Source organism: Aedes aegypti, chromosome 3 (genome assembly GCF_002204515.2).
Source record: "Aedes aegypti strain LVP_AGWG chromosome 3, AaegL5.0 Primary Assembly, whole genome shotgun sequence".
NCBI lineage: Eukaryota > Metazoa > Arthropoda > Insecta > Diptera > Culicidae > Aedes > Aedes aegypti.
In genome coordinates, this window is record NC_035109.1 from 328,876,015 (window position 1) to 328,902,686 (window position 26,672).

A 26,672-nucleotide genomic window follows, 5' to 3' on the forward strand; every position below is an offset into this window, starting at 1 on the left:
CACTCTCAGTTAATAACTGTTAATAACTGTGAAAGTGTCCATAAGGACACTAAGCAGAGAAACTGGCTCTGTCCCGGTGGGAACGTAATGCCAAGAAGAAGGAGAATTCATGTAAATCATAAAAAAATCTATTTTCATAGGCCACACTGTTACAGTAAAACAAACAGATTGAGAACTTGTAATCCAATAACACCTCTTTTATATCATATAATACAGTTAAGACGAATTACAAAGCTAGCTTAAAAACACGAAGAATTATGAAAATCTGCACTGAAAATAAGATATTTTATTTATTTTCCCCTTCTGACTTTTTGAAAATTTTGGAGGGTTGGAGACAAAAGTAATATTTCAAATTTGTTCCGGCCTCTTAAGGACTTAAGTCCTCTTTCATGGCATTTTAAGCCATGCTTAGCCATTCTTAGGATAATTTTAAGTCGGCCAATTTGAGCCGTTTTAAAACTCGTTTTAAGTTGTTTTATGCAATTTTAAGGCCCGTTTTATGCCATCTATAGCCAATTTAAACCATTTTGAGCCGTTTTAAGCCATTGAAAGCTAATTTAAGTCATTTTGAGCAACTTTAAATCCCGTTTGAAGTCGTTATAAGCCATTTTGGGCCGCTTTCAGTCATGTGAAGCGGTTTTGAGCACCGTTTTAAATTGTTTAAGCTATTTTAAGCTTTGTTAAAGGCTCGTTTTTTGAGCAGAAAACGGCTCAAAATGGCTTCTCCCGGGCTAAAATTGTCTGCAGATATAAAGATATCGAAGGGTATCAATAAATACATGCATACAATTTTCTTCCATAAAAGCACTGCCGGTCAGTGGGAGGTGGATTGTATACAAACACACACACAAAACGGCTCAAAATGGCTTAAAACGATTTAAAACGGGCCTTTAAACGACTAAAACGGCTTAAGTCAATTTAAGCCATTTAAGTCGTTTTAAGACATTTTAATCCGTTAAAACGGCTTATAAATCAACGTTTTAAAACATGTTATGCCATTGCAAGCCATTTTAGCCCCGTTTAAGCCATTTCATACCGTTGTAAGCTATTTTATGCCATTTTGAGCCAATTGAAGCCATTTTAAGTCCCATATTTCGTTATTTCAAGTAATTTTGAGTCATTTTGAGCCATTTTGAGGCCGTTTTTTAAAACATATGAATTTTAATTATTAAATTTTCAATTTCTTATTTTTAATGTTGAGTTATTTTAAGCCATTTTGTGCTGTTTTAAGCCTTTCTAAGCTATTTTAAGCAAAGTGCGCCCTTATAAGTCATTTTAAGGCGAAGTGGGCCGTCATTGAAAGATGAACGCGTCGTTGATTAAAATAATAAAAACCAATTGGTATTGTAGTGCAGCCAGTATTGCAGTGACGTATCCGAAAAAGTATCAGCATACTTTCGGCATGTAAGCGCATATAGTGATACTTTTTCGAAACCAAGGACTGAGTTTTATTACTTTGAAATTGAGAGCAGAAATTTCATCATGGCTTCCAAAACGAATGACGGGCTACTTAGCCTTAAGGGGGCAGGATCCGTCATTGATTTCAGAATTTACAACAGCAGTTTTTTCGTTCAAAATCGAGAAAATTCACAGGAAAATGTGTTCACTGTATTCTATTCTCCAGCCGAAACACAGTGAACGCGTTTTCATCGAATAATTTTAAGTTTTGAACAAAAAAACTGCTTTTGAAGTTTCGATGATGACGATGATTACGATGACGGAGCGTTGAGCGTTAAGCTAGTTTGAGCTATTTTGTGCCGTATTAAGCCCCGTTTAAGCCATTTTAACACTTGTTTTAAACCATTTTGAATTGTGAATTTTAAATTTTGAATTCAGGAATTTTCAATTCTAAGCCATTTGAGCCATTTGAGCCTTTAACCTGTTTGATGATAATGATGATGATGACATGAGGCCATTTTAATCCATTTTATCCTTTTCAAGCCATTCAAACCACTTTAAGCAATTTTAAATCAAGCGTAAGCCGTTCTAATTCATTTCAAGCCATGCAAAAACGAACCGTTCTAGAATCGAACGGGCACTGTTTTAAGCCATTTCAAGTCATTTTAAGCCGTTTAAACCCTTAAAAGCGATTTTAAGCCATTCCATTTCAAACCATCTTAAGCCATTTATGGTGGTAAGCTCCATCGAAGTTAATACGCCAATCGCCAATCGCGATTGGCGTATTAACTTCGATGGAGCTTACCACCATTAAAGTCTTTTTAAGCCAAATGGCCGTTTCAATGCGTTTCAAGCCGCATCAATCCTTATTAACCACTCTACCGGCAGCATAGTATTTTCACCATAAAAAATGTTCAATTCGCACCATTTTTTCAAAAGTTCTCAAAAAACTCTTTTATTTTTGAAATCTGTGTCGGTTTAGACCATTGGTCGTCTGGTTTTGAAGTTATTTCGGTATTCCTTGTAGGTTGAATTTTTACTAGAAATATACTCGAATAGAGGACGATTCTTCTGCTTTACTCCTAATGAGGATCAATTCCAGTTTCTTTGTCCGATGGGACAATAATGGATTAATTTTGTGGATACGAGTAACTGACACAAAAGAAAGCTACAAGTGTGGTAATCGGAATATCAATACGCGTATCTGTCAAAGATTAGCCATTAGGGTGGTACAAAGTATTATTCAAATTTACTTATTTTGATTCTCCACTGAGATCTGCTCGAATACATTAAAAAGAGTCAATTTTTATGTTTCTACAGATCAGTAAGAAACAAATTTCGAATATTTTTCCAACTTTTTTAAAAGTGCATTAGGTACCCATGAACGAGAGCGGGCCATTTTGTGAAACTCCAACCACGTCAAACCAAACTAATCGAGCCCCAGCCTTTTCCAACCACGACTTGAATGACAGGCAACCGAATAACGACTAACTGCCCCGTATTTTATCCAAGAGTGGTAGTAGACTGAGCGATGACTTAACACACAGACTACAGACTCGATTAGCCAGTCTAGGGATGTGCAAAATAATTACAACAACCAGAATATAGTCTCTACAGGCCTCATTTAGACTTATACTGGCTTACAATTTGGCATAAAGAACATTTGGGATGTGTGTTCTTGATAAAAAAAATGTTATCCCAAATGGCCTTAATGCGAAATGTCCGTAAGCCGAACTGGGATATAACACTGCCAATTAACAATCGTCCAATCAGCCTGTTAATTAGCCACAATAAAATTTTGGAAAGAATCATTCTCAAACGCCTGAACCTTGAAGACTCCCAAATAGTTCCAAATGAACGTGCCATCAGTAACATTTCTAACTGTAAGTCGCTTTGTTTCTGTTCGCCCTCCTTTTTCTATTCATCATGATTTTCGATAGTTACCGTTGAAGTTTACAATTCTTTATGCTCACCGTCAAAAGGCATTTCGGATATTCGCCAACTCATTAACCCAATCAGACAGTACACTTGGAGTTTGTACAAGTGATCCATTGTTAGCCTATAATTAACCTTACACAATAATGTAAAAGAAAGCAATGTAAAACGAGCATGTCCTCTTCTAATACTAAATCCTCAGGATCGTAGTTCCAACAATCATTCATCCAATCGTTCAAAGCCGGCGAAGAGTTTCATTTCAATAGAGATGTTGTAGTAGATTAGGATAAATGCTCCAGACAGTTAGCCACTCTGTGCCACGTGTCTTCAGCAATCGAACGTAACTTAATCACTGCCTGCATCCTCCTCCTCCTCCTCCTCCTCTTCAGATCCACTGCCGGACGCTTCCGATTCTGAATCGGATTTCTTTGATTTCTGAAAGTAAGAGAATATCAATTTTACTGCTATTTTAGAAGATTCTTTATTCTGGGGAATGGTTTTTGGGGAATACCCACTATAATTTTTTTTAGAATAATCAAAACCAAGCTAATACCGTACCTTCTTCTCAGTGGACTTTTTCTCCTTCTCGTCATCAGAGCCCTTCTTGGCCTTCTTCGAATCCTTCTTGTCATCGTCGCTGCTCGATGAATCATCGCCGGAGATGTATTCCTTACTCTTGAAACCACTACCCTTCATTGGTGAGGCGTTGGACTTCTTTGGCGTGGCCGCTTCCTTCTTCCTCTTGGCAGCTTTGCCCTTGCCACCCTCATCGTCACTTCCGCCACCTCCGGAGGCCTTGTACGCGGCCAGAGCTTCGGCGTACTCTTCCTTGGCCTTCGCTGCCTTTCCCTCCCACTCGGACTTGTCCTTCATTTCCTTCCACATTTCGCCACCCTTCTTGGCGATTTCCGTCACCGAAATGCCAGGGTTATCCTTCTTGATGCTCTCCCGAGTGGCGTTCAGCCAAATCATGAAGGCTGTCGCCGGACGCTTCGGACCTCCCGATTTAGACTTTTTGGGTTTACTTTCCTTGCGTTCCTTCTTCTCTTTACGTACCTTCTTCTCCTTCTTCTCTTTCTTTTCCTTCTTTTTCTCGGCCTTCTTGGCACCGCCATCCGAACCACTTCCGCTGCCTCCCTCATCAGAGTCATCCTCCGAGGTGGATTCCACGTTCGAGTCAAACTCATCGGCCACGTCCGACTCCTGTTGGTTCGGGTTGAAGTCTTCATCGGTCGACTCATCCGAATCGCTTCCATCGTCATCATCGTCTCGCTCCTTGGCTTCGGCCTTGACACGCGCCAGATAGGCATCCGGTTCGCCTTCGTTGTCCGAGTCGGCAAAGTCCTCCTTGTAGTTGTTCTTGCCGTCCTTGCCGGTGTTCTTGACGTGCAGTTTCTTCGACGAAATAAAGTCGAACAGCTTGCCGTATTCCTCCTTTTCGATGCTGCTGAACGTATAGATCGTGCTGGTTTTGAGTTCGATCTCGAAATCGAAACTTCTGGTTGAACCTCCGCTACGGGCAAAGTTCACAGAGGCGATTTCCTCGAACCGAATGTGGACCGGCGGTTTGTGCACGTAGATGAAACCTCGCTCCAGCGGATAGAGGTAGCCGGCAGCGGCCTTGTATGAGCAACCAATCGCCGGAGTTCCGGAATGACTGGAGAGGAGAAAAACATGTAATCAGTAAAATAGACTGGCTTCGAAAAAGTAGGACATTATTTTTTTTACAAATTAGAGAGATGCTCTGGCCACGTCCTTGTAATTAGTTATCTTGTTTATGTGGAAGAAAAATGAAAACTGCGGAAAATCATGTTTTTCTATTTAACATCGCTTATACCATGACCCCACAGTTATGGATCAAATAGTGTGGAGTCCAACCTATAAAATTCAATAAAACGACATGGAAAACGTAAAATTGTAATTGAAAAGCACGAATTGAATCGTTTCAAATTGGAACTTCGGTTAGTAAACTGTTTTGAGTGTAATATTTACATAGGATTTAATAAAAATTAAAAATTGCATCGGTTTCTGAAAACCATATTATGGATCAATTTTCATATTATGGATCAAATTGTGACATATTAAGGATCAGTGCGCAAAATCAAGAGATTTTAAACTCAATGCATCTGTATTGCATGATTTGGTGAAAGTTAACACTGTGTCACATATTACTGCAAAAAAAAGCATTGTTAGAGCTGGAAACAAGGGTAAAATGTCCTTTTTTGTGATATACTGCATTGTAGTAACTGAGACACGAACTGTTTTCGCTCTACACCAAGTTTTCCACCCATTTTTGTCTGCTAAAAATGAAATTTTCCAACCTGGATGTTGTATTAGTTTTATCCTTAGTGCTATTGACTGAAAATGTCGAATCCAATGCTTAAAATGGTAGAAATCTACATTCTTTGGTAGTGATCCATAACCGTGGTAAACAATCATTCCCTGGTCCATATTATGGATCACTAGTTAGAAGTGCTAATATTCGGTATTTAGAATCAACAATCAAGAAAACTGTTCTCTAAAGATGAATTCACATTAAATCGAAGCAAACGAGCATGTTTTATGCTTTTAAATATGAATTTTACCACTTGTGGGAGCTTATGAATGCTGACGGCACTTCTTACAGAAAACGACCATATAATGATAGCTGTGTGGTACCAACTAAACATTTGTCAAATACATCGTTATTAAGCGGTTGAATGTTGTGCTTAAGTTTACAAATGGTAGAAGACAAATAGTATAACATGGGAAAAATATGTTTTACGTCAACGTTTATGTCTTGAGCGAGTTATCCGATGTTGAACGCCAAAGTGATCCGTCACCTTGGGTGATCCGTAACTGTGTGGGCATGGTACATAGTAGCACAGTTCCTAATTTCTATTCCTTTAGTATAGCACTATTTTCACGGCGTAGGCAAGACACAAACCAAAACGGTATTTCTACATATTTTTCCTTTACGTAATGGATCAAAAGCTTTCGATTCATGTAATAAGTTCTTAATTCTTCCTATATTAAAAAAATGTTTCTCTTACTACTGGTACTATAGGTGCAAGGAAGCTTAAATTTTAATCGAAACTGAATAAACAATTCTATTAAAGTAACAAGATTTAGGGCTACAAAGCAAAGCCATGCTGAAGGTATTAGGATTAGATTCTCGGTCGGTCCAGGAACTTTTCGAAATGAAAATTTCATCGATTCCCATTTGATATAGGAATGCGAAAATGACGAATTCGACAAATAAAGCCCTCGGTTAATAACTATGGAAGAACTAATAGAAGTTAAGAGGCAGGCTCTGCCCCGGTGGGGACGTAATTCCGAGGAAAAGAATAAGTAACAAGCTTTCTTATAAGAGCAAATAGAAACATTGAAAATGCAAGCCGAATTTGGATTGAAAAAAGGAAAAATAACAATTGAAAACTCACCCGATGAAAGTACCCGGCCCGGTCAGCTTCCTGTTGATGATCACCTTCATAATCTTGCCGAGGACTTCGTACACCGGTCCGGATAGTTCCTTCGTCAGTTTGTCCTCGTACTTCTCCTTGAGCTCTTCCTCCGTGAACGGCAGCTCGATGTTGGTTTCCTCGTCCATCTGGAAAAGGGTCACCAGGAAATGGTACCGGGTTTGGCCCTGCTTGATGGGTGGATCCAACGAAATGACGAAGAACATCTGCCGGTTGTCTTTGTGCGGGAGGAGGAACAGCCGCAGAACCGAGGAGGTGGGAATCTTGAAGTCGTACGTCTTACCTGTGGGGAAGTGATGAAGTATAGTTGAGTTATCTCAGGCAGCATCGCATGATAATTTGGCTTGGAGAAGTGTCAGGATGAAATTTTGGGTGTCATTTTTTGGTCTAATCTTGGCTTGCAAAAACGTTGCTAGAATCAGTGCGCATCGTACCTTCGTGCTGTGCGTACACGATTTCTCTCTGCTCTTGGAAGTTCTTTTTTAATAACTACCTAAAGCAATAAAATAGTACTTTTCAGTGCTACAAAAACAGTACTTTTCAGTGCTAAAATTAAAAACGGTACTTTCCAGTACTATTTTTTCTACTATTGATCCCTTTACGATCCTTGTTTGGACCCGTGCCTTCGATTTTTCGTTGAACCCGTTAGCGAAAGCTAGCGGTGGTAATCCTCCTTGGACACCGTCTTGGGAAAAAACCTCTCGAAGGTCACGTCTTCTTTCGTTTATTCACCTAGCATGGTTGCAACTACAAACAAAAGGAAGGGTGAATCTCTGAACTCACAACTTCCTTCCAAAAAAGTGGGATTTAAAACTGTCACTAAACGTGGCAAGAATGGAAGAAAGGACATTTCTCCGGAATGCGAACTTTCTTCCAAGGGTGAAATGAATAATGTTGATAATTGTATCGAAATGAGCAATCAGTTCTATGCTCTAGACAAATTTTCAGACCACCAAATCGAAGCGTCTCTAGCCCAGGTCTTTTGATTCAAGTGAGTAAACAAAGAGTGCCGCCTATCGTGGTCAGTTGTTCCGAGTTTGGTGGATTAGGGCGGTTCAAAATTTAAAAATGTTAGAAAATTCAATCTCCCATATGCTCCTTACCATCCTTACTATAAGAATAATGTTCTGTGAAATTTTAAGCTTTCTAGGTGGTGATTTAGAGGTGGCCCAAAGACAATGTAGGTTTATATGGAAATTACTATGGAGAAATTTTGAGATATGTTCCAAACACGCTAGTACTGTAATGTAAGTACAAACTTATTATCCCATAGTGAAAACTCATTCTTCAAAGCTTAATCGGTAATCGGTTCTACATCACGTTCATCGATGACAAGATAAGGCGTATGTTCGTGTACTTTATGAAAACAAAATCAGAAGATGAAGTATTTGCGGTCTTCAAGAGATTCCACGCGATGGCGGAGCGCCAAAGCGGCAAGAAGCTCAAAGCGATCCGGACTGACAACGGTAAGGAATATCTGAACAAAAGTTTTCAAGGATACTTACAGCGAGAAGGCATCCGGCATGAGACGACGAACGAGTATACTCCCCAGCAAAACGGCTTGGCGGAGCGCGCCAACTGGACGATAGTAGAGGATTATCACAGAAGGCCGAATCACAAAAGGCCGAATACATTCTAGCCTACCACAAAAGGCCGAATGCACAGAAGGCCGAATCACAAAAGGCCGAATGCACAGAAGGCCGAAACACAGAAGGCCGAATCACAGAAGGCCGAATCACAAAAGGCCGAATCACAAGAGGCCGAATCACAAGAGGCCGAATCACAAAAGGCCGAATCACAAAAGGCCGAATAAAGCTTGAATATGAAAAAAACAAGTCCATGCTTTGTTAAATGCAGTCATGTCAGTAACCAGTGCGCTATCCTCCATGCGGCGAAGCCGCATTGAGTATAGAGGAAATGAGGCGGCAGAAGGCCGCCGAAGTCTCCGATATCCGAAGGTTGTGTATAGCATCTATTCGGTGCCATGCAAATAGCAAATCCAGGCGTTTGCCCGGTATAATGCAAGCAGAAGATATTTTTCTATTTTTAGGTCCGACGAGCGACAGCGAGTTCGGACAGCAAGCGTTTGCCCGGTATAATGCCAACATAGTCTTTTACGCAACAAGCAGGAGAATGATTGCTGAGATTGGGTATAACAAATGTTTAAGGTGATTATAGAACGAAGCCACACCTCAAATTTTCAAGAGCACAAGACTTGAGAACCAAATAGCGCTTCGCGAATTTGTCACTACCAGCAAGCAAGCAATTTGATTGATTTTCAACGCGAACTCTTGTCAGATTCTACAGTCTCGTGCACTTGAAAATTCAAAGTTTGGTTTCGTTTTATAACCACCTTAAGTGATCATAAGAATCGTAAGTTAACTAAGAATACTTTTCATCGCACAGTGCCTGTTCGATTTTGACTCGATTTGAATTTGGCAACAAGTCACAAATCCTGTCAATCTCATTAATTCTGTAAGCCTTCTTAAGGCTTGCCATATTCAAAATAGGTAAATTTTATTCGTGGTCATTATTACGGCGATACAAGTTTAATAAAAACAACCATTAAATTTTGGAACGGTTCAATTTAGGCAACATGAACATGTTTGCATGTTGCCAAAATCGAACAGGCACTGTATACCCTTTCAGTTTTCGCGAGGTTTTTACACTTATGTTGTACAAAATACAACAGCATGACTACTTAAGCTCCAATTATAGAACTTTTTTTTTGGTGTGTCAGCCAGTGCTGTTGAATGTCAAAATTTTTGAAAATTAAAAAATGTTCATAGCACCCTCCAAAGCGAAACATCAGCAAATATTGCCAACCAATAGTAATTCGGAAAAAGTCACCGGGAAAAACATTTTCGAATGACTTTTTCACGGGGAAAGATGATATTAGTAATATTCAATTGTCAAAGTCACGTGATATTCATGACATTTAACAGCTCTGGTGTCAGTTAAAAATAGACCAGCTGACACACCCAAAAACCACTAATTATACAACTCTTATTCAGCTAGTAATGTTTTTTTTTTTTTTTTTATTTGTGACATTTTACACCAGTTGGTGCATTCATGTCGATGAACTATAGCTAGTAATGTTACTTGTGCATCTTGTCCCACTTACCCTACTGTAAAAATGTCCATAATATTGTAGAAAAATGAGGCTTTCCCTAAAATTTATTTATTTATATTCCGGCCTTCTGTGATTCGGCCTTCTGTGATTCTGCCTTATGTATGTTTCGGCCTTTTGTGATTCGGCGTTATGTGATTCGGTCTTTTGTGATTCGACCTTTTGTGGTAGACCCGATAGTAGAAATGGCACGGTGTCTACTATTCGAAGGCAAATTGTCGAAAGGCTTCTGGGCGGAGGCCGTATCTACAGCAGTGTATCTCATCAACCGATCTCCGACTCGTGGGCACAATCTGACCCCCGAGGAAGCCTGGAATGGAAGGAAACCCAACCTTTCACATCTACGTGTGTTTGGGACGGAAGCAATGGTTCAAGTTCCAAAGCAGAAGAGACGCAAGTGGGATCCCAAATCCCATGAATGCGTTTTAACGGGCTACGATGAAGAAACAAAAGGATATCGCCTGTACGTTCCGAAGAAGAAGTCAACCATCGTGAGTCGGGAAGTAATTTTCCTGGATGAAGGTGTTTCATTCGACGCGATATCTCCAGCGGATCCACTTAAGAGACCAACAACGTTCGTTCAATTGGACTTCGAGGAGCCGGTTCCCTCCCCCACACTGGAGAGGCCTGTTGCGGAACCAGAAGATCCGATGATCGATGACGAAGCGGAAACAGATGACGACTTCGAAGAATGTGTTTCAAGCGATGATAGCGGCACAAGTACCGCAACGTTGACTGACCCTGTACTCCCTTCGCGACTATCTTCACAACCACCTCGGTCAAAGGTGTTGAGGCGCAGCGAACGGGAGCACGTTTTGCCAGGCAAGTACCATGCCCACACAGTTACGGATCACCCAAGGTGACGGATCACTTTGGCGTTCAACATCGGATAACTCGCTCAAGACATAAACGTTGACGTAAAACATATTTTTCCCATGTTATACTATTTGTCTTCTACCATTTGTAAACTTAAGCACAACATTCAACCGCTTAATAACGATGTATTTGACAAATGTTTAGTTGGTACCACACAGCTATCATTATATGGTCGTTTTCTGTAAGAAGTGCCGTCAGCATTCATAAGCTTCCACAAGTGGTAAAATTCATATTTAAAAGCATAAAACATGCTCGTTTGCTTCGATTTAATGTGAATTCATCTTTAGAGAACAGTTTTCTTGATTGTTGATTCTAAATACCGAATATTAGCACTTCTAACTAGTGATCCATAATATGGACCAGGGAATGATTGTTTACCACGGTTATGGATCACTACCAAAGAATGTAGATTTCTACCATTTTAAGCATTGGATTCGACATTTTCAGTCAATAGCACTAAGGATAAAACTAATACAACATCCAGGTTGGAAAATTTCATTTTTAGCAGACAAAAATGGGTGGAAAACTTGGTGTAGAGCGAAAACAGTTCGTGTCTCAGTTACTACAATGCAGTATATCACAAAAAAGGACATTTTACCCTTGTTTCCAGCTCTAACAATGCTTTTTTTTGCAGTAATATGTGACACAGTGTTAACTTTCACCAAATCATGCAATACAGATGCATTGAGTTTAAAATCTCTTGATTTTGCGCACTGATCCTTAATATGTCACAATTTGATCCATAATATGAAAATTGATCCATAATATGGTTTTCAGAAACCGATGCAATTTTTAATTTTTATTAAATCCTATGTAAATATTACACTCAAAACAGTTTACTAACCGAAGTTCCAATTTGAAACGATTCAATTCGTGCTTTTCAATTACAATTTTACGTTTTCCATGTCGTTTTATTGAATTTTATAGGTTGGACTCCACACTATTTGATCCATAACTGTGGGGTCATGGTATAGAGACTTTCATGTTGACGGCACTGGCCTACCCGGTTTACCACTTCCACAGCCAATCTCCGACGATGATTCGAGGGACTTCCATGGTTTCCCTAATGACGATTCCACTGGTGGACCGAGCGATGACGATGGTCTTGTGGCGATTACATCTGGCATGGATGGCGAATTAGGAGATGATCCCGCTTCGCATCAAGAAGCGCTGGCTCGGACGGATAGCGACGCATGGCGGCGTGCCATGCAGGAGGAATTTGATGCTCAGGTGGCCAACAACACCTAGACCCTCACCCCGCTCCCCAAGGGTAGGAAAGCTATCAAATGCAAGTGGGTATTTAAAACGAAGTGTGATGCTGACGGAAACCCGACCCGACGTAAGGCTCGTTTGGTCGTTAAAGGCTACTCGCAGCGACAGGGGGTAGATTACGATGAAACATATGCTCCCGTCGTTCGCTAGTTTTTTTTCTTTCTTTATTATTGAGACTTTCAGCCCTAGGCTGGTTCATCTCATATTGATAAAGAGAGTGGGGTTGTTTAGGAAAAGGGAAACCTGGTTAAAAACCAGGGGGATGTGGTTCGCTACAGTTCGCTGCGCTACCTTCTCGCACTAGCGGTCAAGCACGATCTGGCGATAGACCAGATGGACGCGGTTACGGCCTTCCTGCAAGGGGATCTCGACGAAGAGATATTCATGGAGCAGCCTCCATGCTTCGTAGATGGAAAAAAGAAGACGATGGTGTGCAAGCTGAACAAGGCGTTGTATGGCTTGAAGCAGTCGAGCCGAGTTTGGAACCACAAACTAGATGCGGCGCTACGACGTTTAAGACTGACACCACCGGATGTGGACGAAGAAGCTGAAGGAACAACTATCCAGCTGCTTCCGTATGAAGGATCTGGGACAAGCGCAACACTGCCTTGGAATCCGGATCGAGAGGAAAAACGACTCCATCGCTTTGGATCAAGAATCGTAAGTAGAGTCGGTTCTGAAGCGGTTCAGCATGGATCAATCCAAACCTGTGAAAGTACCGATGAACTACAGTGAGAAGCTTACGAAGGAAGCGAGCCCGAAGGACGACGATGAATCCGCTCTGATGAAGGACGTTCCGTATCAGGAAGCTGTCGGGTGCCTCATGTATTTGGCGCAGAGCACTCGGCCGGACATATTTTTTGCGGTGAACACTCTCAGCAGATTCAACAACAATCCGGGACTCAAGCACTGGAACGCGGTGAAGCACATTCTGTGTTACCTACGTGGTACTTCCGGCTTCAAGCTGGTCTACAAGAAGGATGCTGATTCCAGTATTGTCGGCTACTGTGACGCCGATTGGGGATCCGATCTAGACGAGCGGAAATCAACCAGCGGCAACGTGTTTTTGGCCCAAGGCGGTGCAATTTCGTGGATGTGCAAGAAGCAACCCACGGTTGCATTATCTACCTGTGAAGCGGAGTACATGTCCGTATCAGCCGCTGTACAGGAAGCAAGGGTGGACTTTCGGCGCTACTGGACAACAACGACGATCCCATAGAAATCCGTTGCGACAACCAAAGCTGCATCGCAATCGCGAAGCATGGTGGGTATAATCCTCGCACGAAGCATATCGATATACGCCACCACTTCATCAAGGACGCACTGAGCCGTGGTGGTTACAACTAGCGTACGTTGGCACGGAGGAGCAAGTTGCCGATGGCCTTACCAAACCACTGCAGCGGACGAAGTTTGAAGAGTGTCGTCAGATGATGGGAATCTCTGCGGCTTGAGGAGGAGTATAAATAATAATATAAAATAACGGTACCGTAAAGTGCCGTAATTCAGCGCAGTTAACAAATAAAACATTTCAAATGGTTAATTAAAAATTAGTATTGCATTAACAAAAAAGCTTTATGGGTGGATCGCTAGCAAATCTGTTTTAGATTATGGCAAAAATATAAACTAGACTGTATTCACACGTTACAATTGTGATTTTTTTGAAATAGTTCACTCGTTGAAATTGCTTAATTCCGCGCAATTTTTTAACGCTTTTCCATATTCCGCGCAGAAGAATGCCTAATTCCGCGCACTTGCAAAACAATCAAATTAACATTAATTTTGTATAAGGCAGTATCCATTCATTACGTAACGCTGAAATTGAACATTTTCAACCATCTACCCCCCCTCCACAACACTTTTTGTATGAAAAAAAGTAAAGTTTTGTATGAGCCGTAACGTAGACTTTTTTATAATTTTTTGACTATCACATGAAATAAGGATAAACATTTGTTATAGTCTTTTCCTGAGACGAGACTCGAGAAGACGGTCTTCTTATTCTGTCATTGCTGAGTTTTTTACTTATTCCTCTGTGTTTGTATCAATCATGCGCAAACCCTTACATGAACATCCCAGCAAATATGCAATTGCGATTGCATCACACCGAAACATAAAACGCCTTCGAAGTGAAATTTTATGCCAGAAAAAGTTGCAGACATTTGAAATAACTATAGTCTTGTGTTTAGAATTATCAGCAGCTTTGGAAAAACTGCTCCGAACACTGAGGTTTTTATAACAGTTTATTTTGAATACAATACTTTTCAATTTTTCAGCATTTGGACGTTTCGCGACTGCGGAGACGTTGATATTTTTTCCTTTTCCTTGTCAGCTTTGGGGTTGCATGTTATTCCAGAAGAAATTTCAAAAACATATGCAGTTTGGCGAAATCGCCCCGACTACCTCTACACACTTAAATTATTTTACCGTGATCCGTGAATTTCACCGTAATTTCAACAGCTGATAAGTTCGGTAAAATAAACCACCGTAATTCCGTCGAAATTCAACGGATTGCTGTGAAATTTTACCGAAAACTGTAAAAATTTACCGTACTCCGTTAATTTATTTCACCGAAATTTTCAGCTGTTGGGATTACGTTGAATTTCACGGATTCCTGTAAAATAATAATAAGTCTGTATATTCGTAGTCTGCACTGTTCATACAATAACAAATGTTTATGGACCTTGGTTTTGGACAAACTTTTCCTCCCACCAAGAATGACCACGTGGTTTCTGAACGGCCGCTAGTTTCCCTGTAAGTGGGCTTTCCCGATATTCCGGTTGTTTGCGAAACGTATTTATGCATGAAAATACTTCCTCAGATAAATATAGCATGTTTTACTTGTTTGTTGTTCTGTAAATAGCAGTGCGCGGAATTAGGGACTTATGAAAAATGACGTACCCTAATGCCGCGCAATACTTTTTGGGATAAATCTCAATAATTATGCTAATATTTGATAAGATTTCATAGAAGCATCATGAAACACATCTGTAGCAAGGTGTTTTCATAGAATATTGCATAAATAACAAAACATTTTCAGTATAGAAATCACGTTTGTTTGTGTCCTACTGTCTTAGCACGGACGCTAAGGAAATTGAAAAAATGGCGTCTACTCAGACGGGCCTCCACTGATTATTTTTTTACGCCGCGAAAAATTGCTCTATTTGCTTTTATTTGTGATTCAAACTTATTCTAAATCAAAGTAGCATCAAATGGCGTTAAAAGTTGCTGCAGTATTGATGTGTATTTCCATATGTAAATAATTTTGTATGAAATGCGCGGAATTAGGCAATGCGCTGAATTAGGGCACTTTACGGTATAAATAATCTGATTCCAGCTTAATTTTCGCAAAATTTACAAGTATAAAGTAGGCGTTGTGAAGCATTGCATTTGCCACTGAAAAGTGAACCTTGTAGGAGAATTATAGAATCCTAAGGTAACTTTCTCTTAAATATTCACTATAAAATGACTGTGGAAAGTAAGACGCTGGGGGACTGACCTGGTGTAGTGGTTAGAACACTCGCCTCTCACGCCGAGGACCTGGGATCGAATCCCATCCCCGACATAGTCACTTATGACGTAAAAAGTTATAGTGACGACTTCCTTCGGAAGGGAAGTAAAGCCGTTGGTCCCGAGATGAACTAGCCCAGGGCTAAAAATCTCGTTAATAAAGTCAAACCAACCAAACCAGTAAGACGCTGAGATCGATCATTAGGGTAGATTTGCTAGTTTCGAGAAATTGTTGAACAGACAAGGAAAGTGACTTTTTTCTTTAAGGATATATGAACGTAAAGACCTGAAATTAACTAGAACTACTACTTAACTGCCTAATTTTGTTAAGACTTGACCAGTGTTGACCAGACTCATTTCCCCGAAATTCGAATTGTGAAGCCATGAACTGTTATAACTGTGCGTTGTATTCCTGAGATGGAGGGGGAGGTGGTTGGGCTTGAGTGTTGCACATGGGATCCGACAGTTTCGATCTTGGTGGGCCGCAATTCAAGTTTCGGTGAAATGATTCGCACTCACTTACTCACTCATTTCATTTTACCGAAACTTGAATTGTGGCTCTCTGGGATCAAAATTGATCGATTTTGTGTGCAGTACTCAAGCTTAACCATCTGCTTTTCTATCTTAGGAGGATAGAGCATGGTTGTAGTAGTTCGTGGCTTCGTAGTTCGGAAAATGTTATTTTCGGGGAAATGAGTCTGAACAACACTGGACTTGACGACAATAATTGACATTTAAGACTCTAATCTTACGTAAAAGACAGGAGTAATCAGAATAGCACTTAAATGACAAATTATTCAAAACCATTTCGACTAGACAGTACTACACTACTATTTCGAAAAAAATCTTATGGAGCTGCTGACTTTCATAATGCTTCCTTTTCTCAGAAGCAAGGGAATATGGGTATTTTAAAAAAACTACCACGTCGCAATACTAATGAAAAACAGTGTTCATGTGGGCATCATAGCCCAGTCCATCTGAGTATTGGTCCTGGTAGAGGGGAAACTTGGCTAAAGCCAGACCGAGGATTCAGCCTTGACAAGTTAAGCTGTCAGGCAGCTCCAACTGAATACCGTACAAAAAAAATGTTTTACCGAATTATCCTCTGCTTAAACTTGTGTATGTTAAAGTCACCCTTGATAAATGATTTTTAAATGAATTCAAGGAATCTTGAGGAAGTTTTACAAGGTTTCCTAGATAAATTGCTAAGATAATTGAAAAAAAAAAGAATAAAATTGAATTTAGTAACATTTAGTCGAATCTATAGACAATATCCCGCAGGAATGTCTGAAGGAATTCTTGAAAAACATAGGACGACTTCCCAACAAATATGTATAAGAATGATCGAATCACTAGAATCTCGAAATCGTGCATCTTACCGTGCAGCTGGAAGAAGCTCTGGAACACCTTGATGTCGTAGCGACCACGCGGCGTCAGGCAATGGATCTCCCGGAAGATGGCAATCGCATCGCCGGTAGCGGAAATGACCGAAGCCTGCTTCATGACCTGCTCCTGGAATGCCTCGACCGGATCCGTCTCTGCCGACTCCGACGTCGGAATGTGGAATCGCATCTCCATCAAGCTGACCGGGGCGTCGTCATTCCGATGGAACTCCACGGTCACTTCATTCTTGCCGCTGTTACACTGGGAAACATGATTCAACGGAATCTCGAAGCTGGTTTTGTTCTCGATATCGAACGACAGCACACTCCCCTTGAAGTGGACCGTTCCCCAGTTCCATCCCCGCATCGAGAGCTCCTTCTCCAGCATATCCAGCTTGTAGTTCTTCTTCACAAAATCCGCAATCTTCTGCTCATCCCCCGTAAATCCGATAAACCGGTGCAACAGTCCGTTCTTCATAAACACTCGCAGCCCAAAGTTTCCCACGAACTTCTGAAAGTTGATTAAATCAATGTCCGACGCGTTAATCTGTTCCACCTTGCCCGTTTTCTCGTTCTTGAACACGATCGCCGTATCGGTCATCTTCAGCTTCCCGGGGCACTGCAAACAAAAAACACGAACCATGAGTAATGGCGTCTTGGCAAATCATAATCCACAAAATTACTCACCATCGCACCCCGCACTTCGGAGCTAATCGACGAGTACTCCAGGAAATCCATCGCGCTTGGTGGCTAGTGGTCAATTTGCCGGAACACAAACGGAACTTTTTACTTTGGAAAATCGGGAATAAACTGCAAATGCGTTGCGCGGACACGATGGAATGCCGCTAAAAAGTTTGCTGTTGAGAACAAGGATGATCGTGAAGCGGATTGATGCCGAAATGCAAAAGGTTATGTTTTGACGGATCAACACACAACTACCAACAACCACTGTGTGAGTAACGGCGCCGTTAATGCCAGACGGTAAAATCTTGCTCGAGACCCGGTGGAAAATAAATCAAGCATAATTTTTCAAATCGGCGTATCTAACATTTGGATGGATTCGAGAAAAATGCGATGCAATATATTGTAAAGCATTTCAAATCCTATTTAGAATGTTTTGCATTTTTTCTATTGTTGTGTCTTTTACAAGTTGAAAAAAAGAACACTGTTTCTAACCACTATTAAACAATTACGATTCGTTTTGAATTAGATTGAAAAACTGGTGAAATTATCGAATAAACCCTTTTGCTTTGTGCTGCTCACATACACCATGATGATTCGTCGATACCATACCTTGATTGATACATACACCTTGCTTGATGCGTCGGTTTGACAGTTCATTTTTCACATGCGTCACGTCATATACACCAGTATTGTTTTGAAGTTGCACATACACCGATTTGCAAATTCCCTTAAAACCTAATAGAGTTCGTTAATTCGACAGTTTCTACGTTCAACTACAACGAATATTGGTTTGCGAATGTTTCCAATTTCAACTCGACTAACAGGAGCACCGGACGGAGCTGTGAGTAACAAAAGTAGATGGAGATCAGTTCTTGTGAGAAATTTGGTAAGAAACATTGTCAAGAACCGAATACTGATGATGTTCCACATCAGTTTGCCGACGCGTCAGCTAGCTACAATTGTAGAAATCCGAATTTCTCGATTTCCAACATGTTTAGTGATTCGTAAACGGTATGACGTATCTGCTGATTCAAATTTTATGTTTTGATTCGGCATATAGGTCGCTTTACTATGAGCATATGTACGGTGTATGTGCTAGCATGAAAATGTTGACAGTTGAGTCGCTTTACAAGCACAGGGTGTATGTAGCCAAATTAAAAACACTGAGTAAAGTGCACATAGGGCAGAATTGAAATTTGTTTCAAAAAATCGAAAAATGGTTTTAGGAATACTTTTGTTGGCTCAATATGTAGATTATGCGTTTGTCAAGCCCATGCAAAGCAAATCTCGGTTTGTTTATTTTTGCAGATACGTCGGATTGAAGAATTATGCTTGAAATGGAGTATAAATGGGTTCATTCAAATATTACGTAACGCAAAATTTGTCAATTTTAGACCCCCTCTCACCCCCACGTAACAGCTTTTGTATGGAAAATTTCAATTTTTTGTATGGACCGTAACACTATGTAAGACCCCCTTCCTGCCCCTGTTGCGTTACGTAATATTTGAACTATCCCAATGAGCATGTTCTACAATGAAGGCCCAAACGCAATGAAAGCGGAACGGCAACGGAAAACGGAACCGGTCCGCCAGGATGAACTATAACATGCTAGTCGACTCAGTATTGGTTCACTTTCATTCGTTGACAGCTCAGTGGAGATGTTGTGATTCATTCTGGCGAACCGGTTCCGCATTCCGTTGCCGTTCCGCTATCATTGCGTTTGGGCCTTGAGCCTCCCGGATAAAAACGTATCATTCAGTGAATGGAATAAACCATTAATGTACAATATAACGTATTGGATACAATACAGCGTATTGTAATTGAATGTCGAACCAATATCTCGAAAACTTATTCTAACAGACTCAAGTCAAAAAAGTATACAAACTTACTTTATCGATTCTACGTGTTTCGCAGACGAAATTCTACACGTTGCGCTCTGAACCAACTCGATTTTTCACTTTTAAAACGTTTAATTTCCGGATTTACAAAACGACGAAAGTAAGATTCTCAACTTTCGCAACCTAACCACTACTTTCGCCGCCCCGCTGTATGGAGAGACAAAGTGACTTAACCACGAATCAAAACAAAACACTACTTGAGCCGATTTTACACTGGTAGAAAAACGTCGAAAGTAACTGAATAAATCGGCTTATCATTTTGTAATATTTTTTTTGTGGGAAATAACAGGAACTCCCTAGTTTTTGAACGCGAGCTTAATGTATGCAAAATTTAAGCGATGTACACGGCGAAAAAATATTAAAAAGTTGATTAATTTTAAAACAGTTTTAAAAGACAGGTTGTGATTCTTCTGAATTAATTTTCTCAAAACCATATGAAAGTTACTTACGTCGATTTGAAAAAGTAATCGAGATATTATTCTTGTTTGGATATACAATTCAAAAACAATATAATATATTGTAACAGAACATTGTATTGTTTTTAATTGGTTTTATACCTTACAATTTTGGTCAAATTCCTATTTTCGCGTAAAACGACTGTTGCTTTTTTCTATGTAGCTTTGCTGAAAGAAATAAACAAAACAAGTTCAGAAAGCAAGAAATGTTGGGTGAAAAATATTCAAAAAGTTAAAATAAGTAGTTTTTTAGAAGTCACTTGACATTAGCTGTAACGACGAATGCAACCATGATACAGTTTGTTGAATTGTTTTTGTATTGTACAACAATACACGCATTGCTAATCAAGACAATACATGAACATTATATCGTATTGTATTTTCAAAATGTTTGTATGAGAAAATATCTATATTTGTATTGTTACGATACTTAACCACCCATACATTATATTGCAAAAATCTCATATACCATACAGTGAACTGTTCAAAACAATATATTGTACTGTAATTGTATTGTCATTTTACATATACTGTATTGTATTTCCAATATATTGAATGGTACTGTTACAATACGTTATATTGTTTTTGTATTGTATTTTTTATTCGGGCTCTGTACGTGCCATAAATTCTTTTGTTCTCATAACTTTTACTGTGCGCCGTGTGTTGGTGCTGTCTCGCTCTCTCTCACGGGCAACTTGAAAACAAGGCGCACAGTAAAAGTCAAACGTTTTATGGCATGCATAGGCTCATAAGGGCGTGAGTCCATTTTACGAGACGTTTTTGAACAGCGTGAGTGAAGCACTAATATCCAGAGTCTATGAATGGAGAGTTGCGCGAAGAGTGAAACCAAATCTACCTATCGAATTGTCAAATCGTCTACCTATTGAGCAGACCAGCAAAACAAATAGGGGATATTTTCGAAGATGAAGAAAAATAATCATTCAAAGAAGTCTCTTCGCGCAACTCTCTGTACATAGACTCTGCTAATATCCTGTTCAACCAGTCAAATGGCCTGTACGCTGATCATAAGTACTGTGCAAAAGGATAGGACAAGAAACGGTCAAGGAATGATTCCTCTCAATGTGATCCCAAGTAACCACGAAGCTGTATATGAATACTTTATGTTTGCTCTATAGTGTGCTATCAGATTTAACCTTTAAGAGCTTTATAAAGCATAATTAACCCCTCTACCGGCAGCTTCATTTTTACCGCAGGAAAAAAAATTCAAATCGCGATAACTTTTTTGTTTTTCGGTATTTTTGCACCATTTTTTCACAAGTTCTCAAAAAGCTTTTCTAATTTGAGGATCCGTGTCGATATTGAGCATTGGTCATCTGGATCCAGAGATATTCCGAAATTCCTTGGGGGACCGACGCTTATTATATAGCATTGTATAGCCCACATTATACTTTTTCGATAAGTTGACGTAAAACAAAATGGCCGCCTAAGACATTTTGTATGGAAAATGTCGGTCCCCCAAGGAACATTGGAATATCTTTAAAACCAGATCACCAATCATCAATATCGACACGGATCCACAAACTAGAAGAGTTTTTTGAGAACTTGTGAAAAAATGGTGCAAATATACCGAGAAACAAAAAAGTTATCGCGATTTGATTTTTTTTCTTGCGGTAAAAAAAGAAGCTGCCGGTAGAGGGGTTAAAGTGGAAAAGGGCTCCACAACAACCAAATTAATGCAATACTTGGTAAAGCAGTTTTAATGCACAAGCCTTACTACTAAAGCATTTATGTTTGTATATTTAGGGTTCATGATGTATATTAGCTTAAAATAATGTATGTTTAGGGCTTGCGTTAAAAATAAACAAAACAATGAATCCATTGGCTACCTTTGGATTTCTTTACCATATCAATGTTCTTTTTTTGTTGGAATCAGGATTCGAACCCACAACTAGGATGATGGTGTGCTGGATGCCTGGCGCATTGGTGTCCTGTGCTAAAGCTACTGATGTGATAAGGTAAGATAAATTAACGAAGCCACTGTGTGTGTTAACATTACTATTCGCCCAGTTATTACGAATAGAAAGAATTCTCTTCGGCGATTGATTTTCTTTCCTCACCAAATGAAACATCAATAGAAAGAATTTGATCATTCTTTCTCGTAGAGGAAATAACAGAACATAACCCACAAAACAAACCCCTAGCGCATTGAACAGATTTCAGGGGAGAGAAATTGATCGACATTTCCTCTCCGCTCCTTATGAATAAAAGAGTCTCATAGATAAAATACAACAATTTTGAATGAATACATATATCCTTAGATCATGAAATGGGGGTTCGAGATGAAAGAAAGTCATTTTATTATTCTTCCATATCCCACAAAACGTAATGAGCGAGTGCGAACGTGCTCGATCGTCTTACCGCAGACAGACGTTCAAGTTAGACTCAGCTACTTGTGTAAAAACATGGCCGCCACAAATCGCCAAGTGGCAATCAGCTAACAGATGGCGTTAGTGGCGTATGTGTCCCGCCACCACCCCGATCACATTTCGTTGACAGCACGACACACAACCGCTCCCACAGCCGGCGTGCTCAACGCTAAAAACTATGTACCTTTGTTTTGGGCTGGGTGGGTGATGTTCCCTTTTGGATCCAATTTCTCATGTAAAAATCAATAAAATCCATTGTAATTTTAACCACAAGTTGGCATTCAATTTACTCACAGATTCATGCTAGTATAACACCCTTGAATGATCGTTACTCATTTAAAATAAATTGGCGTGTAAGTATCACAATTGTGTGAATCATTTTTGAAGTGATTGTTTTGATAGTTTTGTTCAGTGGGTGGTGGACTGGGTGGTAAGCGAGAAGATGAAGCCACGTGCTTTTACAAACTGTCACTGTACTGCAGCAATTTGCTCCCTAGGTGACACCACGGTAGAATTTACACAGGAATTTTGAATAAATTTGTTCCTGCTTAAACGTCTGTCTGCGGTCTTACTTATTTATTACAGATTCGAGTGCGTTTAATGAGGTTATGTAATCTTGTATGATAGCATAACTGTATATTCCCTCTAAACGCTTAGCATAATGCTATATATAAATAATGCTACAAAGCATTTACAATTTTAATCAAATGCATCATTGCTTGACAGTTATTGAATAAATGCATGATAACATTATTATACAAAAAATGTTGACTTTCGACCAAATTAATGCAATAGTATAATGCTTGTGGTTACTTGGGATGAATTTTACTAAGGTGGCGCACATGATTGAAGCGTGCCACTAGTTCTCTCTTTCAGTCTCCCGCTGTTCTAATGCAGCGCAAATAGTGACGTCACTACCGAAATTACTTCAGCTGTACGCTGCTGAGAAGTAGAGCTGATTTCATAACGTCGGTAACGCCTGCCGTACAAATGAAATGGAGCTGGTACTTTGGTAAAAAAAGAGAAACTTTACTTGAGCGCTTTACATTTCAAGCTAAAGGCTGGTTTGCTTCTGACAAGAAAAGTAATCGCCTATCTCGATGCGTGGAAAATTTCTGATTCTATAACATTCCCCAGAAAACCATTCCCCCGAAAACCATTCCCCAGAATTCCGTTCCCCAGAATGAACCATTCCCCAGAAAATCATTCCCCAGAATGTAACATTCCCCAGAATTTCATTCCCCAGAAAGCTATATGAATATCCATTTTTTTCTTTTTTAATTATTGCTTTGCGTGAGTCACTTATGTGGGGGCCCAGATAGCCGTAGCGGTAAACGCGCAGCTATTCAGCAAGACCAAGCTGAGGGTCGTGGGTTCGAATTCCACCGTTCGAGGATCTTTTCGGGTTGGAAATTTTCTCGCCTACCCAGGGAATAGAGTATCTTCGTACCTGCCACACGATATACGCATGCAAAAATGGTCATTGGCATAGTAAGCTCTCAGTTAATAACTGTGGAAGTGCTCATAAGAACACTAAGCTGAGAAGCAGGCTCTGTCCCAGTAGGGACGTAACGTCAGAAAAGAAGAGTCACTTATGTGACAGGCTAAGGTCTGATGTAACAAAACAAATATGTAGGTATGGGGGTTAGGGGCATAATGAACACACAGGGCGAAATGGACACCCCCTTACTCTCTGAGAATATGCATATTTCAGCAAAACATTATAAACTGTACGAAATCTGTATTGCATATGAACTTTTTGACGGTATAAAAGTTTACTCTTTGCTTCATTTGTCCTCTGAAATTCTACTATATTTTTTTCTCAGCTTCAAATCAGTTTATAAGCAAAGTGGTGGAAGCGGTAGATTTAATTTTAGAAGAAACATATTTCCATTCTATGTATAATAAGCATTTACCTAATGTGTCCAATATGCCCCTAATCCCCCTATTCATGACTTTTTTGCATATTATAATAATACACCCTTCTTTTAATACATTCCCATAGAATATACAGACTATATGTTTATTTTTGCATATACAGTGATGCACCCTTCTTTCAGTATTATCTCATTAATGATATAGGCAAAATATATCGATGGAGAGCCCATATAGCATAAAGTCACTTGGCATAAAATGATTTGGTATAAAGCCATTTGCCATCCAGCCATACTTATGCTCCTTCTTTTCAAAAATGATGTTCTTCATGTCATGCCAAATGGTCATTGGCCAAATGACCATTATATCAAATGGTCCTTGATCATTTCTCGCGTAACTTTTCAAAACGTCCTAAGTAACAAATGTAAACAAATCGAGATTATCATTGCAAATCATTTGCGTTGCATCACTTAGCAGCACACTAGAACACTCGTTCTGATATATTAACAACAAATTAATCTATTAAAAGTTTACCAAAATGACCAATGTTCAAAACTGCATCGCTTTTAATCAATTGTTACATTCGACCTTTGATCAGAGAACCAACCACATGTCCTATGTAACTTTTATGAATAAACACGATTCTAATGTTACATTGGACATTCCTGAATAAAGCTTTGGAATGGAGTTTAAAAGGTAGAATGATTTGTAGAAGCGTGTCTGAGACACTACTTAGATGTATAGAATGCCATAATAACTGCTTCTCAATAATTTCAGTCGATATTTTCAGAGTCGCACTGCCTCGCAACATTGAAAACGCTCAGGTGACAAAAAGAGAATGAGTTACACAAAATTGTATTTTGGTCTTTTTTCCAAACCATGTTTTACCGTTTCGCTGGATTGGATCAGCTGCAACTTCTTTATTCATATTATTAGCGCATTGCGTGCATATAGGGGAATGATATTGAGCACAAGATTGAGCATCATGATGTCATTGTATCAATTTGATTCAGATGCATGGTCGATCAAGCATATAAATATGCTTCTCGGCAGCAACACGAGCAACGTACATGCGCGACTTGCTCACACATATTTGCAGAGCGATCAATCACCGAAGAGCGGAGAAGCTGTATGTATTTGTTAGGCGTGAGCTCCTTTCTCAAGTTCCTACAACAAGATGGACGGCGTCGTCATCGTCATTATTCCTCACCGCAATTTCTTGTTTCAACCGACGGCTGGAGCTGCTTGCAACACAGCCGTCACCCCCACCACGTCATGCAGTGGGAAACTCACACATGATCATGTGGGCGAAACCGTCATAAAAACGGGGGGAAAATTGAGGGAGAATCAGTGAGAGAGCAAAATGTCCTACATACAGCTCAACGTTTCCCCTCCTTCTGTTGTTACATAGGACGCATAGACGGAGGGGAAGAAGTGACGTCGTGGGATTGAATGAATCAAAACAAAGCACAGCTGGTGTCTCCGATTAGCACACCGCAACAAAAATTTTATTATTTATTATTTATTAATGTCGATATTTTCAGAGTCGCTCTGCCTCGCAATATTGAATACGCTCAAATAACAAAAAGAGAACGAGGTACACAAAACTGTATTTTGGTCTTTTTGCCAAATCATGTTTTAGGCTTACGCTGGATTGGATCAGCATTCGCTCAGCTGCCAGTTCTCTTTTCATGTTATCAGCGTATTGAGTGCATGTAGGGAAAAGATATTGAGCATCATGATTTTATTGTATTTCCCACCGCTTTTTCTTGTTTGCGCCGACGGCTGGTGCCGAATGCAACACAGTCGTCACCACCCGTTGTGCAGTGGGTAACTCACACACGAACAAGTGTGGGCGAAACCAGCATTGAAACGGGGGGAAGATTGAGAGAGAAACAGCGAGAAAGCATAAAGTCCCAAATACAGCTCAACGTTTCCCCTCCTTCTGTTGTTACATAGGACACATAGACGGAGGAGAAAAAGTGACGGCGTGGCATTGAATGAATCAAATTGTTGTTGTTTGTGAGAGACTTTAACCCGAAGGTCATTCGTCCCTTCTTCAAATGAATCAAAACAATGCACAGCTGGTGCCTGCGATTATCACACCGCAACAAAATGAGCAGTTCAACTTGAATGTTGAAGCAGTTCAACGCACGTGGATACAAAATGAAATAAAACATGCTTGCTGTGTGCTCCAATCAAAATGTCCGATGTTACTATAACTGAAAAAAAAATGACCGAAGTGAATGTCCAATGTAACAATTGTTGAAACAGAACGACCTATGTGATTTATCCTATGTACATATTTTTGGTCAAAACGTCCTATTTGATGTTTTTATAAATTTCAGTGTAATTTCCAAATAAATTGACAAAATTTCATTTCTTACGTTGAACTCTATTACACTGCTTCCCTCT

At 39.9% G+C, this 26,672-nt stretch overlaps 1 protein-coding gene across 1 annotated transcript; it reads right to left on the reverse strand.

Moving 5' to 3' along the window:
- Nucleotides 1-3,426: 3,426 nt before the first annotated feature.
- On the reverse strand, nt 3,427-17,867 carry LOC5574782 (FACT complex subunit Ssrp1). The gene is made up of 5 exons (XM_001655289.2): nt 17,646-17,867; nt 16,956-17,577; nt 6,756-7,077; nt 3,892-4,990; nt 3,427-3,768 (listed from the first exon to the last, which is right to left on the reverse strand). Exons 1-5 carry the CDS (start codon nt 17,694-17,696, stop codon nt 3,679-3,681), a joined length of 2,184 nt encoding a protein of 727 aa, XP_001655339.1. The 5' UTR covers nt 17,697-17,867; the 3' UTR covers nt 3,427-3,678.
- Between the last annotated feature and the right edge of the window lie 8,805 nt (nt 17,868-26,672).